At 54.4% G+C, this 16566-nt stretch overlaps 1 protein-coding gene across 1 annotated transcript in view; it reads right to left on the reverse strand.

The window, feature by feature from the left end:
- The window catches only part of TIMP2 (TIMP metallopeptidase inhibitor 2), a 51505-nt gene extending 35220 nt beyond the window's left edge, over positions 1-16285 (reverse strand). Inside the window, exon 1 of the mRNA XM_082678081.1 lies at positions 15847-16285. Within this exon, the coding sequence (XP_082534207.1) occupies positions 15847-15976 (130 nt within the window). The 5' untranslated portion in view covers positions 15977-16285. The remainder of the gene's footprint in view (positions 1-15846) is intronic.
- Positions 16286-16566: the final 281 nt, after the last annotated feature.

The following is a 16566-nucleotide window of genomic DNA, read 5'->3' on the forward strand; positions in this document are numbered from 1 at the left end:
GCTTGAACCCCTGGCCAAATCTAACAAGGCCAAGCATACTGGGAAAACATCTACAACCCACACATGGGTCCCCACATCCGACCCTGCCAGTGCCAAGTGGAGAATGTAGCTCCGAAGGAGCAAAGCTGGAGACGAGAGGGTCCCAGCCGGCTGTGAGCTCAGTCGGCAGAGACCGTGGTCACCAAAAGAGCCAATGCGATCGTTACCTGTGTTGCTAGAAACGCCTAAAACAAGCAGGGTAATGGTCCAGCCCAGCCCCTGCACAGGTGAGACTCACCTGGACATTCCCGGCCGCAACGTGAAAGAGGCACTTGGAGGAACACCCACCCAGTTCCCACCCCACGGGATGCGTGAAGATCAAACGGGATGGCCTGCAAGTTTTAAAATCAAAATACAACTATCGAAATTTTTAGGGGGACTTCCCTGATGGTCCAGGGGTTAAGACTCCACGCTTCCAATCCCTGGTCGGGGAACTAAGATCTCACATGCCACGCGGTGCGGCAAAAAACAAAAAAGAAAGAAAAGAAATTATTAGGAATTCACCTAATGAGAAATACACACTAAATGAGAATTACACTTTTACTAAATAAGGAGAAAATCTGAGTAAGGGAGAGGTATGTCTTCCCAGATATGGTTCAGAAAGGCAGAGAGTGGTTAAGGATGGGAAGAAGGGTCTGAGTTCAGGAGGAGAATGAAAACAAAAACAGGTCATAGGAAGGAAAGTCCTAAGAGTCTAGAACAGTGTACTCTGGTGGTTCAGAGTATTGACTAACTGTGTGACCTAGCACAGGTTTCTTAACTCTGGGTGCCTCAGTCTCTGTTCATCCGTAAAACGGGGATAATAACAGCAACACCCATCATCTACACAGATGCTAGCGCTCATCACCATCAGAAACACCCACATCCTTGGCAAGCTGCTTGGGGAAGAGGGTGGTACTTACTGTGCGTGTCTCCAGATGCCTGGACCAGACCACCAAGAACACATTACAGGGAGGCAGAAATTGGCCCGGGTGGAAAGAAGCACTTTCTACAGGGTTGTCTTGAAATCACTGGGCTGACTTGGTAGGTAGTGAGACACCCATCACTGGAGGCATCCGAGCCAAGCCCAGATAAAACAAACATCAGAAACATTTTAAACTCCATTTCTCTGAGTTCTAGCTGCTAGAAATACACTTTGTGACACCCAGTGTGCTGCCCAGAGCTTCCACTTTTGCTCACTTCCTGACTCTCCCTCAGTTAAGTTCCAGAGTAGTGGTTCATAAAGCCGGCTGGGTGTTAGACCAGCTGCATCAGAATCACCTGGTGGGGAGGTGATCACGGTAGACTATGCGTCCTGGCCAGGCCCCGCCACACGTTTTTCCACCCGAATCCTGGGGTGGGGTTTGCGAATCTGCATGTTTAACCATCTCCCTGATGCACACTCAGGATAAGGACAGTTCTAGAAGGCTGAGATGGCCGGGCAGCCAGCCTCTAGGAGAACAAGCCCTTGTCATCTTGTCTCCGTTACCTCCCCGACCAGCTTCATTAAGACAGACATGAGGCACAGGCTCTTCCAAACTCACAGGAGATATCAGGCTAGCTGGGGGGCTGCTTACGGCTGATCCAACTGGCGCCTTACTAAATGTCTCTTGACGATGTCATCTGCTTTCCCTCCACCCTTACTACTGCAGCTACCCCACCTAGGTCAGGGGTCCCCAGTGCCAACAACTGTTCTTGTTGTATGATGATCCCCCCCCCAAACCACCACATTCACTCCCAACCCCATCCCACCAGCTTCCACTGCCCATCCTCCCCGATCCAACTGTATATGCAGAACCCCGTGGTGCAAGGACTTTCAAATTAGCCTTTTGGCATGTGTCCTGGACACCCTTACTGGCCCACTTCCCAAGGCGCCCTCACCAAACCACTGGGCACAGAAAGAAGTCCACCCTCACAATGGATAAGGGGGCAGGGACACAACAAGAACCTCAGCCCTGGGTGCTCTGCATTGGGTCTCTGGGGCCCACTGACCAAAGGTGGCTGGAATCGCAGCTCCCCACCTCCACCAGCAGCCCAGCACCCGCCCCAGCTGGTGAACTCTGGCAGCCGCTGCCATGGGAACAACAGAGCTGTTGTGCTCTGACATCAGAGCTGGGGTGAACTCAGGGACAGTGACGAGCCAGCCAGAGGACGAGCACCTGTCAGCACACCTGTTGTGAGTCCACCGATCACAAAGATTTGGCTCAAACAGCTGGGGTGATGCGCAGAGGGATGGCCACCTCGGGGGCCCCGTGAAGATGCCTGACGTGCGCGTGCTTTCCGTGTTTAAAGACGGTCTGGCAGGGAGAAAATCCTTCCTGTCCCAGCCTGGCAGCACGGTGACGTTCCTCATCGGGGTGTCACTCTTCTGAGCTGTTGCACCTCAAGGTCAGGGCTTCCCGACAACGCTGGCCACCCCTCCTCCCACAGGGAGGGCGTCTGGTCCCACTCAGGTTGGGGATATCTGCCCCTCCAGGATCCACTGTTGAGCTGAGCCGACTGGAGGTGGGGGGAAGGAATGCTGGCCTGGGGCCCCCATGTCACCCACCCACCCACCCATCCACCCAAAATAAGAAATAGGACATGCCTGACCTCGTTTCTAGGGCTAAGGGCACCCTCCACAAATTTGACAATTGAGAAATTTAGTTTGGGGAACATGATAACAGCCCCAAAATGTCAAAGCAACCGATCTCAGGGTTTGCTTTCTCGCGAAAGTCAACAGCAGGGACTTGGAACCTTGGAGGCAGAGCTGATCCAGGGATGAAAGCCTTTGTGTGGGGCTGGAAGGGCCCTGGGGAGGTCATGTGGTCCCCGACCCGGCGTGGGGCAGGAAGTCTGCTCCTGAACTTCTCAACCACAGCTCCCCACCCACTTTTTGGGCCCCTCTTCTTGGCCCCATAGACACAAAGTCTTATGTCCATTTCTCCTTTCCCAGAGCACACCCAGCCCCCAATCCCTTAGCCTCTTCTCAGCAAGATCATGTACACCCACCTTCAGCATGGGACAAGTTTGGGGCGGGGCTTGGGGAGAGTGCAGATATCATGGTGGCCAAAAACTTCAGCTTGTGGGGCCTTTGACGCATTCTGGAATGGCCACCACTGCCGTGCTCCCCAGGTAGTTCCTGCATTGAAGATATTTCACCCAAGCCCGGGCTCTCCCGACACCATCTTAGTGATTCCTAGGATGCAGCCCCCATCCTCCGGATGAACCTGCTCTGCTCAGGGGTCTCTGCTCCATGGGGCCCATCAATGAACTAGGACCAACCCAGCTTTAATAGTGCGGCCCAACCTACTGCTGAGCACAGTCAGACCCACACTTCAGCAAACTCTGACTTTAAAAACGACGCATATCATTCAAGTTCAACAGAGAAAAATTAGAAAACACACACTTGCAAAAGAAAGCCTAATTTCCCCTCCTTTATCTGAACAGTTTACATTTCAGTAAAAAAATTCTACAACCTTTGGTCCCACAGAGCATCCGAGGCTGTGATTTACTTGACCACTGCCCTGCTGCTGTATCTGCTTCTAACACTGAGATAAACAGGATGGAGGTGAGCATCCTCGTCACGAGATGCCAGCACATGCACTTCATTATTTCCCGCAAAAAAATTCCTAGCTTTAGAGTTACTTGACCAAAGGGGAGACTCTTTCTTTTTTTTTTTTAAATTAACGTATAGTTGATTTACAATGTTGTGTTCATTTCTGGTGTGCAGCAAAGAGATTCAATTATACATACATATATTCTTTTTTGTATGCGTTGCCATTATGGCTTATTACAGGATATTGAATATAGTTCCCTGTGCTCTACAGTAAGACCTTGTTGTTTATATGTTTTATATATAGTGGTTTGTATCTGCTAATCCCAAGCTCCTACTAATTTATCCTTCGCCCCTGGCCCTACCAGCTTTCCCCTTTGGTAACCATGTTTGTTTTCTATGTCTGTGAGTCTCTTCTGTTTTGTAAATAAGTTCATTATATTATTTTCTTAGATTCCACATATAAGTGATATCATATGACATTTGTCTTTCTCTATGTGACTTACTTCACTTAGTATGATAATCTCTAGGTCCATCCATGTTGCTGCAAATGGCATTATTTTACTCTTTTTTATGGCCGAGTAATATTCCACTGTAGAAATATACCACATCTTCTTTATCCATCCCTCCATCAATGGATATTTGGGTTGTTTCCAGGTCTTGGCTATTGTAAACAGTGCTGCTATGAACACTGGGGTGCATGCATCTTTACGAATTAGTTTTCTCCAGACACACGCCCAGGAGTGGGATGGCTGGATCACACGGTGAGTCTGACTTTTAGTTATGGAACCTCCATATTGTTGTCCATAGTGGCTGCACCAATTGACATTCAAGGGGAGACTTGAAGTCCTTGATCAGCATTGTCAAAATGCCCTTCCAAGCTTCTAAATTGCTCAGGTTAGGACCAAACACACCTACTTAGCGTCAGCCCTTCCAAAGACAACAAGCCTCTTGGCCACACAGAACAGAGCAACGGAAAGGCCAAAGCTGTGATGTCTGATCTATTTCCAGAGACTTGAGCCAGGATCCGGCTCCTTAGATTCTTGGTGCCGCCCTTGGCTGCGCGACCTTGGGTAAATCATGGACTGCTCTCCATCCAGACAGGGGAGGACACCTGCCTGACCTACCACCTACCTCATGAGTCCTTGTGAAATGGAAGAGATGAAGTCCTTTGCACTGAAAATCCCTAGACAGTCGATGTTTTTTTATCGAAGAGACATGATTGGTGACTATTTGCCGGTGGTCCCCCCCCCCCGCCCCCGCAGAACCGGTGCACAAGAAACAAACACCACCTGAGATTTATTCCTTTGTTCCCTGCCCTGGATCCAACAGGGCCAAGGGGCCAAGATGTCACAACCAAGAATTGGGGACTGACAGTGCTCATCATGGCTCTGCTCCAACACCATTCCTCCTGAGATAGCTGGTTTCTGCCTGGGCATGGCTGGGCCATTTCTCCCAGGGGCTTCTGAGGATTGAAGATTAAATGCTGGAGGGCTGCAGAGAGAAGCCCCCAGGAGAGAACTGTGCCTGCCCCCAAAATCGCCCTGTCACAGGGTCAACAGCCCTCCTGGAAAGGGATGTTCCCCTCGGAGCAGAACAATCCACAGGAACCTGAAGCCCACGAGTGACCTCCGGCCTTCTCTCCCGGCTACACGGAGTGCTGTCTGTTGACAGCACCCTGGACTCCAGAGGCTGCGGCGCCCGGGGTCACCGCAAGCTCAGACCTCATCGCGTGCCTGCAAACGTTCTAGACATGTGGCCCAATAAGATAATTCCTGCGCACCTCCACATCTAACGCGTTCCTGGCATCCTTCCCACCCCGTCCTTGTTCTCTACACCCTGACATGTCATGGGACCCAGGTGAGGACAAGGCGGCCTGGGGCGGGTCAACCAACTCTGCACAGTGAATTTTCAACTACCTGGAGTGACCAGTGAGTGGCGGCACGGAGAAGGCAGAGCAGGGGACCATCAGAGGTACAGTTTCCATACAGTGCTGGGAGCCGGCGTGAGCGCGTCTCCCTCACATCACGTGGCCTGTGCTGAAAACCCATCCACCGGCCCTGAACTCTTGATCTGGACTAAAGGAAGGGCAGCAGAAGTGAGCTGGGCCACAGAGAGAGAGGCCAGGCTGAATTTTACACACTGTAGGAAGAACAGAGAAAGCAGAGGGGTCCAGGAATGTCAGAGGAGGTTTATTTCCCTTTTGCACACACATGACTTTCTTCTTGAGGAGCTCTGGGGACAGAGGCCACAAGGTTTCACAGAAGCATCATCCAGGGTCTCAGAATTCTAGATGGAGTGGGTGGGGCTGACATCTATTGAGTCCCTCTCATGCTTTTGCACACTTTACTCATACATCAGAAATTCACTCAGCATCTGCTATGGCCCGGCCCTGAGGAGTTTAATTCTGCTTTTACAGAAGAAACCGAGGCTCACAGAGGCACAGAGTCAGGACTCAGAACCAGCTCTAACAGGCTCCAAAGCCCCAGGCTTCTTCTCCCAATACCTTCCACTTCGTCTTTTTTCCTCTAAAATGTCGGTCCATTTCATTCTGTCCTTGGTTAAGAATCAGCTGCTGAAGTGCCTCCTAACTAGGGCCTTTTTTTTTTTTTGCGGTACACGGGTCTCTCACTGCTGTGGCCTCTCCCGTTGTGGAGCACAGGCTCCGGACGCGCAGGCTCAGCGGCCATGGCTCACGGTCCAGCCGCTCCGCGGCGTGTGGGATCTTCCCAGACCGGGGCACGAACCCGCATACCCTGCATCGGCAGGCGGACTCTCAACCACTGTGCCAACCAGGGAAGACCTAACTAGGGCCTTTGCCTGTCATCAGAGGGGCCTCGGCCATGCCTGGTGCAGAGCCGGGGTGCTGAGCCAACTTCGTGAGGATGCCCTGACCCTAAGGGGTCTCCCGGAAAGGCCAACCAAGATCTCCAGACCACAGATCAGAAAGGGCCACATGAAGACTCATCCCGAGCCAGGCTCTGTCCCCAGGGACTCTCCACCCCGGAACGTCCCACTACAGAGGGGTTATGGCCTTTAAACTCATCCCTCCCTCTCTTAGGCCCACAGGTTCAAGATCTGCTGCATCTTCGGGGTCAGTTCAGAGAATGATATCCACGAGCATCATTTCTTCTGGAAAGCAGGGAGCGGGCCATCAGGTGAGAGGTGAGCCAGCCCCAGGAAGCTCACACCCAGGGGGGTGGGGGAAAGTTCTCATAAAGGGCCAGATGGTACAATAACTAATGTAGCTCTGTCGCTACTACTCAACGCTGCCTTGTAGCTCAAAAGCAGCTGCAGACTTTGTATTAGGAATGGGCGTGGCCGCATCCCAGCAAAACTGTATTTACCACAATAGGCAGTCTGGGGCCAGGGTGCAGTTTGCCAAGCGCTGAAAGGCCAGCAGAGTTTTAGGAGGCCGACTGCATCCTGTGCGTCCTGTTGTAGGGCACGGCCTTGCTGGGGCAGCACCAGGTGGAAACACACCACCTGAGTCTCACCTCGGAAACCTCAGATGTACTCAGCTCAGGGGTCCTCGGGATGCTGCAAAATCAGATGGTAGCGATGGCTGCACAGCTCTGTGACTGCCCTGAAAACCACTGAATTGTACACTTTAAGTGGGTGAACAGTATGTGAATTACACCTCAGTAAAGCGTAAGTCTCTGAGGCAGAAAAACAATAACAGCCTTCTTAAGAGGCAATAAACCCTTCCCTAATCTGCTTCTTGGGGGATGAAGGCAAAGGTGGGCATCCCTGGACGCGCTCCCCCTCCCTCCGGGCTCAGGGCACTCACCCTCTCGCCCTCAGCCTTCTCCTCTGCCTCCCCCATCCTGAAGAAACCTCCACCCCATTGCCTTTTAACTTTAAAATAATTATACAACTCACACACATTAATCACAGAAAATTTAGCACATACAGATAAGCAAAACGAAATAAAAATCACCCTTGATCTCACCCACTGTCTAGAATTTTGACAGTCACCCTTCCAGACTTTTCTGTACATGCACAGTAAAAAAAGATAGAGATACATACAGAAGCAATAAAACTTCTGTATGCTGGGGAATTTTCACCATAAAAACCCGTGACAGTGGTTATCTAAGGAAAAGGAGGGGGTTGGGACCAGGAGGGATTAACTGAGGTTTCAGGGTGGCAATGACTAGTCTCTTAATTTGAGTATTTGCTTGATAGCTTTTTGTTACAATGTACAGTTACGCATGGTGCACTTAAAAATTATATTAGACAGTGTTTGAAATGTGAAAGCATACTGACTGTAACTGGGCTTTTAAATTTAATGCACTCTGAACATTTTTCTAGGTCAAAAACATGAATCTATAATACTGTTTAAAATGACTGCTTAATATTCTGCTGTCAGGATAAAGCTTCATTTAATTTAGCTCATCTCCAGTTGATGAGCAAATCTCACGAACAAGGTCAGCTTCCAGGAGTTTCCAACCTTCATGTTCCCCAGAGACCACCCCCTCCCTCCAAGCCAAGGTGGACCAGAATCGCCACGTTCAGCCTCCTCGCTGTTAAGTCTCCTTTCATTTTAAAACCCTCTGTCTTCTTACTCTGCTATTTGATAGTCATGTGACCCAAGCAAGTTAATCAGCCCGTGCCTCAGTCTGATCATCTGTAAAATGGGGATAATTGTGCATCAGACGCGTTAACACGAGGAACGTGTGGATCACAGTTCTAAGCACTTAGCATGGATGATGACAGCTGCTGTTACTGTTACTTGTCACAGTCACTTTTCCTTCACAGAACTACCACGGTTTCCCTCCTAGTCCCCTGGGCCCTCCTGGAGGCACCAGAGCCCAGGCTTGTGTGTCTCTGCGCCCCCCACCTGTGTGATAACCATGGCCAGACCTCAGGGCTGGGTGAAGATTACACGTCCAGCACAGCATCTGGCACAGAAAGAGCCAGTCCCCCCGCCGCAACCCCGAGAGCCTCCATGGACACCGTCCTAGGCACTGCACCTCTGCCCTTTCTTGTGATCTTTGCCCACAACCTTAAAAGGTAGGTAAATTATTATCCCCTCTTTGGTGATGGGGAAACCGTGGCAGAGGGCACTTGCCCAAGATCTCTCCCCTGGACTGAGTCGTGGGGCTGCAGAGCAGCTGCCCTAACCATGCTGCTCCAAACCTATGTGTCCCCACTTCCCACTGCCTCTGCTCCCACTTCCTCTTCCCTCCGAGGCCTCTCACATACTTCCATAATCTGCTGTAGCTACTACAGCCGGAGACCCCACTGTCTCTCTCAGCAGAACTCAGCAGGGAACCCCACTGAACACCTGACCACGTTAGGGGATGCCTGGCCCTGAGGTCAAACCCCAGAGGCAGCCCCCGTCCCAGCTGGTCACCCCCCTGCCTGCCTTCCGTTTCCTGAGTCCCTCCCTCGTGCAGGTGCCTGCTCTGCTCACCTGGGTGACTGACTACAAGCCCTTAACATTGCTCTTCTGCCTGCAGCTACCTTTCCCTCCCCCCATGTCTAACAGCTCTCGGGGAGGTGGGGGGACAACAAAGACCCCCCTTGGTTCCCACTGCCGGGGCTTCAGGCTCTGCTGCTGCGCCCGGGTGCAAGGCTGCCCACCCTTTGGTTTCAAAGCCCCTTCCCACCATGTCTCTCACCCCTCCCCACAGGCCATAAAAAAGTCTTTTACAGGCAGTGATTAACCTTTTAGGGGTCACATACTGCTTTGAGAACCTGGTGGAAGCCATGGCCCCTGTCCACAGAAAAACATGGACACACACACACACACACACACACAGCTTTGCTTACAGTTTCAGGGCTCAAGACCGCCCCCCACCAGGCCCATCTCTGAACAGACGTCTATGCCCCCCAGGTTAGGACCCTTCTTTATAGAGATTACATCTCAATTTAATTTTTACAGCAAACACTTGCCCAGTCCGCCTTGCTGGGGTCTCCAGTAGCTTAACCTAGGATGCTAATTGGACGAGGCGGACCCCAATTCTGTCAGCTACAAAATGGGGTTCACCTGGGTCTCTATCACTTTCTCACTGGAGCTGCACATGCACGCAGTGATGGCGGCGCCAGAGGCTCCAGGATTCCAGCCAGCCCAGGCCTCAGGGGTCCTGGAGGTGGGCCCTGGGAGAGCCTGGGCCTGGGCTGGGGGAGCCAGCTTCATTCCTGCCCTTTCTGAGACGCTGGTACCCAGACCGCCCCTCAGTCTGGAAGTCCTCCTCCCTCCCCACTTCCCTTGGCTGCCTTTCCTCCCAGCATTCTGGGGCATCTCACATAAGCCTCCCCCCACCCCGAACACCCTATGGCCCTCGCAGTCTGTGGATCCTGGAGCAACTAAACAGAAGCCTAGCCCAGCACTCAAAATCTACCTGTTCGTTTAAAACTATGCACAAGTGCACCTGTCAATCCGTATAGTGAGGTATCTATAACGTTCTCTTCTCACACTCAGATTGTCTTGGGTACTCGCTTTGGAAATGACTGCTCTGTGCAAACTTTGGTGGTGGGTGTCAGAATCACCTGGAGAGTCTGAGAAATACCCATGCCCACGCCCTGAGCCCCAAGGGTCCAATATGGGACGCTAATTCAGACAACTGCCTTCCAGCAAACTCCCTGGGTGATGCCCGCTGTCACCCACAGGTACACACTCTCGATGCCTCTCCTCAGGCCCTCGGGATGGAATGCAAACGCTATGTGATAAACCAGATGTCCAGTCCCACTCTGCCTCTCGGGCCCTCCTGCCCCCGAGCCTGCTCTGTACCCAGACTCTCTCGCACCTTTCCCAGGCAGCCTGTCCCTATCCTTGGCACTGCAAAATCATGCACTGAACCATGCCTGGTACATGTTCCCCCAGCTCCATCCTCCAATTTAGGGTTCTTTACGCTTTCAACCTCGATTTCCTCAGTCTGCCCTTCTCTTTCCAGAAAGACCATCCTAGCCACAAGACCACTTGCCCTCAGCCCCTTGTTCGTGTGTGTGTGGAGTGTGTGTGCTCTCACACACACTGCAGGGTGGAGGGGTGTCCAGGGCAGGCACCTGAGTCGAGCTCCAAGGCAGGGGAGAGCTCGGTGGCACCTACACCCCTAGTCTGCCTTCTCTTTATCTCCTTTCATGCTTTCCCCCCCCAGTTTTATTGATATAATTGACATACAGCACTGTGTAAGTTTAAGGTGTACAGCGTAACGATTTGACTTAGATGTATTATGAAATGATTATCACAACATGTTCAATTAACATCCATCATCTCACAGATATAAAATAAAAAACAAAAAAAATGTTTTCCTTGTGACGAGAACTCTTAAGAGAGCAAATCCTAACTTTCTTATACGTCATACAGCAGTGTTAGCTATAGTCATCACTTCGTACATTACTTCCTTAGTACTTATATATTTCATTGTGTTTTTTTTTTTTTTTTTTTACGGTGTGCGGGCCTCCCACTGTTGTGGCCTCTCCCGTTGCGGAGCACAGGCTCCAGATGCGCAGGCTCAGCGTCCATGGCGCACGGGCCAAGCCGCTCTGCGGCATGTGGGATCCTCCCGGACCGGGGCACGAACCCATGTCCCCTGCATCGGCAGGCGGACCCTCAACCACTGTGCCACCAGGGAAGCCCATTTCATTGTTTTTTAATTTTTATTTTTTTAACTTTTCATTTTATATTGGAGTCACAGTTGATTAACAATGTTGTGACAGTTTCAGGTTCACAGCACAGTGATTCAGTTATACACATGCTTTTGCTTTTTCCTGCTGTTTTTTCCCATCCTTCAGACCTCCTGGGGTCCTCCAAGCATACCTCTTAGCCATTTTGGAACCCAAGGGGTTCATCTGCTCCCACAGCCCCTTGGGCACTGGATCAGCAGCTCTGCATCAGGACGAGGGTGGCTGCGTCCACCCCCCGACCCCCAAAGCCTGGGAGTCGTCTAAACCCGCACCAATGGGATGCTCTGGGCAAGCCAGCTGAGATGAAAAAGAAGAGCGGCAGGACCCAAGCCCACCTGCAGCTCAAGGACTAGCGGCCAGGACCACCGACTCCAGGGGACCCAGCAGGCCCCAGGCTGGCACCATGTCCTCAGATCAGAGAGGGAGGAACACGTGGGGTGGGGAGAGCTCCCTCCCAGCCACGTGCCATGCCCGCAGCACAGCCTCCAAGCGCTGCACACATCTCTTCCCATCTCCCAACCCAGGTTCCAGTCACTCCCCTGGCGAATACATCCTTCCAGGAACACTGTCCAAGACCAAGCCCAGGAACTCGAGGGCCCCCCAAGGCCCCCTCCCCATCCTCTCATCGGAACCCGTTATCTCTCTTCAGATGCCCAAATGCTTTTCACCTTGTGACAGTTACTTGGTTCATTATTTGCCCGAAGCACATGGAGGCTGACTTACTTTAAGCCACGTCCCTGGCGGGCGGTCGGGGTGGGGGGAGTCTACATGCCTTCTGCCCACCCTGACCCACAGTCTTAAACGTGCTTCCACACTGCTTGGCACCAGTGTCCTAGCGCTCCTTCCTGAGGGCAGGGATCGTGCCTTGCTTCTCCCTTATGTCCCCTGGGGCAGAGCTGGGCACCCTGTAACTGCTTGCTGCAACACAGGTGAGCCCGATAGGAAAATCGGGATTACGAAACACAGACTGATTATACACTTTGCGAAAGGAGTTGCCAACAGTGTCTTTACACAGCACCACCCCCATCCCAGCCCCCGTGCGCTCAAGGCCTCACTCAACGCACAGGAAGCTCACCTGCCTTGCTTTCCCCGAGCACATGTTTGGTGAGGATGCTGCCGCTTCTGAGTGCCTACTGTGTTTCTCCCCGAGTGGCCGCTATCTGGCCCCCATCAGTGTGTGCCCAAGGCCAGCCTGTTTGCCCTGGCAACCAGGCTGTGGGCCCTGCCCCAGCTGGTGCTAGAGACCACCGGAGGGTTTGCAAAAAGCAGCGTCTAGAAATGGGAGCATCCTGAGAAAGACGGCATGGAGACTGCCCTCCTGGGAGACAGTGGCCCTGGGCCTCGCCATCCAGGCCGTGGGGGAGAGTTTATCATCTGGGCCCAGAGAGCTCCTGGATTCACCCTCGACCCCAGAAACCGGCCCAAGCGGCCCAGGTCTGCCAAGCCACTCAGCTGGCTAAGGAACTCCAGGCTCCCGCACTGTGGCACTACCTGAAGAGCAAGCCCAAAGCTGGTTTCCAGCCAGGTTACTGGAGCCGTGCAGGCCTGTAGGAGATGGCGAAGGACCCCATTAGATGAGAGGGAATGAGGCTGGCGGCACATCCGAGCAGGGCTCTGAGACGCGAAAAGACTTCCTGGAAAGGAAGCTCATCCTCACTTTTCTGGAAAGGACAGGGAGCAGGGCCTTCCAGGAGGAGCCCCGGTCACCTCTTCCCACCCCTTCATCCTCAATCTCATAACCTCATAACAAACTCTTTTGCCGACCCCAGTTCCAATCCTACCGGCTGCAAGAGCTAAGGAGATGCCCCCAGAAATCCTTACACAGGCAGACAGAAAAATGAATGTTTCCTAAACCAACTGCCTCTTGTAGACACCAAGCCATTTCACAAGCCTGCGTCCAGCCAACAATTAAAGGAGCCAGCACACTGCATTAAAGGTCAGTCTTTAGGGACCCCAAGTACAGCAGACCATCACCCTTCCTGAACCCCCAGGCCACTGCCCTGGTGGCACAGTCACCTGTAGGGCTTTAAAACTACAAAAGCCAAGGTCTGAGCCAGACGTTCGATGTCTACAAAGAGACCCAGACCCGAGGCAATTATGCTCTCGGCCAGAGCGGGGAATCATCACCCAGAAGCCATGAACTTGCACCACCCAAAGGAGAGGCACATGTGGAAAGGCTACAGCTTTCACTGTGGGGTTCACTCCATGGCCACCCCGGGATGTCTCTGGGACATATCCCGAGTTGACTAAGCACAGAAGGGCTGCCCATGGAACAACACTGGGCAGCATCCACCCCAAATTCATGTCCACCCAGAACCTGTGAATGTGACCTTATTTGGAAATAGCGTCTTTGCAGATATGATCAAGTTAAGATAAGGTCATAGCAGACTAGGGAGGGCCCTGAATCCAACGACGGGTATTCTAATAAGAGGAGAGGGCACAGAGACACACGCACAGAGAAGAAGGCCACCAGAAGACAGAGCAGTGACTGGAGTGATGTGTCTACAAGCCAAGGGACACTAAAGACTGCTGGAGCCACCAGGGGTGGAACCGATTTTCCCTCAGAGCCTCCAGAAGGAACCTACACTGCTAACACCTTCATTTTGGATGTCAGGCCCCCTAAACTGGGAGAGAATCAATTCTCGCTGTTTGACGCCCCACAGTTTGTGGTCACTTGTTACAGCAGCCATGGGAACCTAATGTAATGGGCTTTGTGGCGCGATCCTGTGGAACCTCTGAGCTGGGCTGGGGTTAAAAGTTTTGGCTCTACGATGATGCTGATGTGATGACTAAGCCATAAATGCCAGCAGATGCAGGTGGAGGAGAGGGTAATGCGCAAAACAAGAGGGGGCCTTGGGGCATTCGGACACTGCTGCACCCTGACCTTTGCTGCCCTTGATCCAAACCCAAAGCAGAAACGGCCCCAGCGCTGCCTCAGCTGACACTGGGCAAGGATGGGAGTGGCTGGCTGGGCGTTCTCTCCGTGCGGCCGAGGGGTGTGAGGTGGACCCAAGGCCCGACCCCTTCCTGCTCAGCCCCTGTGAACCAAGCCCTAGAGTCTCCTGAGCCACGGATTCCTTATGAGCCTGGGCCTGATTCTGCCCTAGAAGCACAGCCTCTCTCTCCGCAAGGGGCCTGGACAGGCCTGGACTCCCAGGGGACACCGCATGCAAGGCCAATCCTGGCTCCGCCACTGGGAGGAGCCTCTCCTCCCCCCACCAGTCTTGCTGAGCAGCGAAGCCAAACTGGAGAACTTCCCCAGTTCGGGTTGTGTGGAAACCACTCTGCAAGCACACACCGTGCCCCAAGTGCAGGTGGCCTGAGCTACGTGAGGCGCACAGGTAGGGTCACCTGAAGACTTCCCGCGCCAGGCCAACAGCGGCAGCTCCAAGGGCCAACTGAAGCGTGGCCAGGAGCCGTGGGGAGTGTGGGGAGATCAGAGGGGCATGGCTGACAAGAGGAGAAACCCGGAGACCCTGCCTTTGAGTCTGCACAGGTGAGGGCAGCCCAGCCTCACCACAGCTGGCAAGAGGATGCACGGCTGGCAGCTGAGACTTAGTAGCAGAAAACAAACCTGTCAGGAGGTGAGAGTGAGCTGCAGAGGCCCACCTGCTGTGCACCCATCCTTTTGGTTAAACTGAACCTGCCCCAGGAAAACCTGGCTGACTGTCACCAGGGCAGTAGAGGCCTGCAAGTGCCAGAACTGGATGGAAACCTCCAGGGCCCAGCGGGTTCCTCCCATTTCTGCTGCATTCTCCCCACTTCTGTCTCCTGCCCCTCTGCTTATCAGAACAAATAGCTGGGCTCTCCTCCTTTCCTCGCTAGCTCCCATGTGTGGGGAGCAAGGGGTCCTGAGGGGAACAGATATTTGTCGGGCACCCTGAGCAGCCATACTAGCTGCAACCTCCAGTCACCAAAGTCCCCAGCTTGTGTGGATGTCCTGAAAAAGCAGTCACCACTCAAGGACCCTCCTGCCTGTCCCTGTGTGCAATGCCTCCTGGGCAGGACGTGGGAGGAGCCGGCCCTGGGGCTCTTTCCAGCTGCTCCACTGAGCCCTTGGGGAACCTGACCAGGGGAGGGAAGCTTCCATCCAGCCCCAGCCTAATCTGGTGAGCCCCACAGGCGGCTTGGTGGGAGAGGCCCAGGCAGCGCAGCTCTTCCCCACTCAGCTCCAAGCCCAGAGGAGCCCAAGTCCCATCTCACCTGTGAAAGTTTCTTCCTGGGGTCCCCGGTCCTTCAACCCACCGAGGTCGAGAGTCCCCCCACCCCCTAGGCTGTGTCCCGCACTCTCCCCGCTCCGCCCCCCCCTCCCCACCCCACCCCCCGCGCTGGCATCCCGGGGCCCTCCGCCTGCCAAAATCCAATCCGTTCCCTGGCTCCCTTTTCTGGGGCTGGAGCTGCAGCGGAATTTCGGTGGAATTTTGAGGTTGAGAAGCATCTCGGCAGAGAGGAAAATAAAGGAAGAGAAGGAAGGGGGTAAAAAGTACGATTTTGGCATCAACTTGCAGGATTCTAGAAGGCACCGAGGCCCCGGAGGCGGGCGCTGGGTCCCTCTGCAAGATGCGGGCGGGCGGGCGGGCGGGGCGCCGGCGAAACCTACGGGTCCAGCACGTCCCGTAGGGACGGTGGGCGCCGGGCCGGGGCGGGGTCGCCGTCCTTACCTACGTCTGCATTGCAAAACGCCTGTTGCGGGTGCACCGGGGAGCAGCTGCAGGCGTCGGTCGGGCGGAGCAACATCCCCAGCAGCAGGAGGCCGAGCACAAGCCGCAGGCTGCGGGCCGCGGCGCCCATGGCGGGCGGGGGGCGGGGGCGCGGGCTCGGGCTCCGGCTAGCCGCCGCCGCCTGGGCTCGGGGCGCTCCCCTCTCGCCGGCCGGGGCAGCGCGGGTCTGGGCGGCGCTCCGCGGCCGCGCCCTCCGCTCCGGCCCGCACACGCCGCACAAACTTTCTCGGCTCTTGGTCGCGGGGGCGATGAGGGGGCGCGGGGCGCGGCCGGCAGCGCAGAGACGAGAGCGGGCCGGGGGGCAGCGAACGAACGAGCGAACGAGAGAGCGAGCGAGCGCGCCGCGAGCCTGGTCGCCGATACTCAGCTGCCTTCTATGGTTGTGTGCGCCGCGGGCGCGGGCCGAGCCGGCCTTTTATTGCTCTCCGAGGATTGTTGGGCTCCGCCCCCCAGTGGCGGGCGGCCAATGCCGGCTCCGGGAGCTCCCAGCCACCTCCTCCCCGCTCGCCTCCCGCGCCTCCCGGCCCTCCCCCAAGCCCGGCTTTTGTTGTGTCCAGCCTGGCACCGCCGGGACCCGCCGCTGCGCACCTGGCTTCCTACCGTCCGGGACCGTACCCCGCAGCCTCCCAAATCTCCAGAGCTTGGGGGGGGGGGCGCTGC

The sequence above is a fragment of the Grampus griseus genome, assembly GCF_964374135.1.
Source record: "Grampus griseus genome assembly, chromosome: 20".
Taxonomy (NCBI): domain Eukaryota; kingdom Metazoa; phylum Chordata; class Mammalia; order Artiodactyla; family Delphinidae; genus Grampus; species Grampus griseus.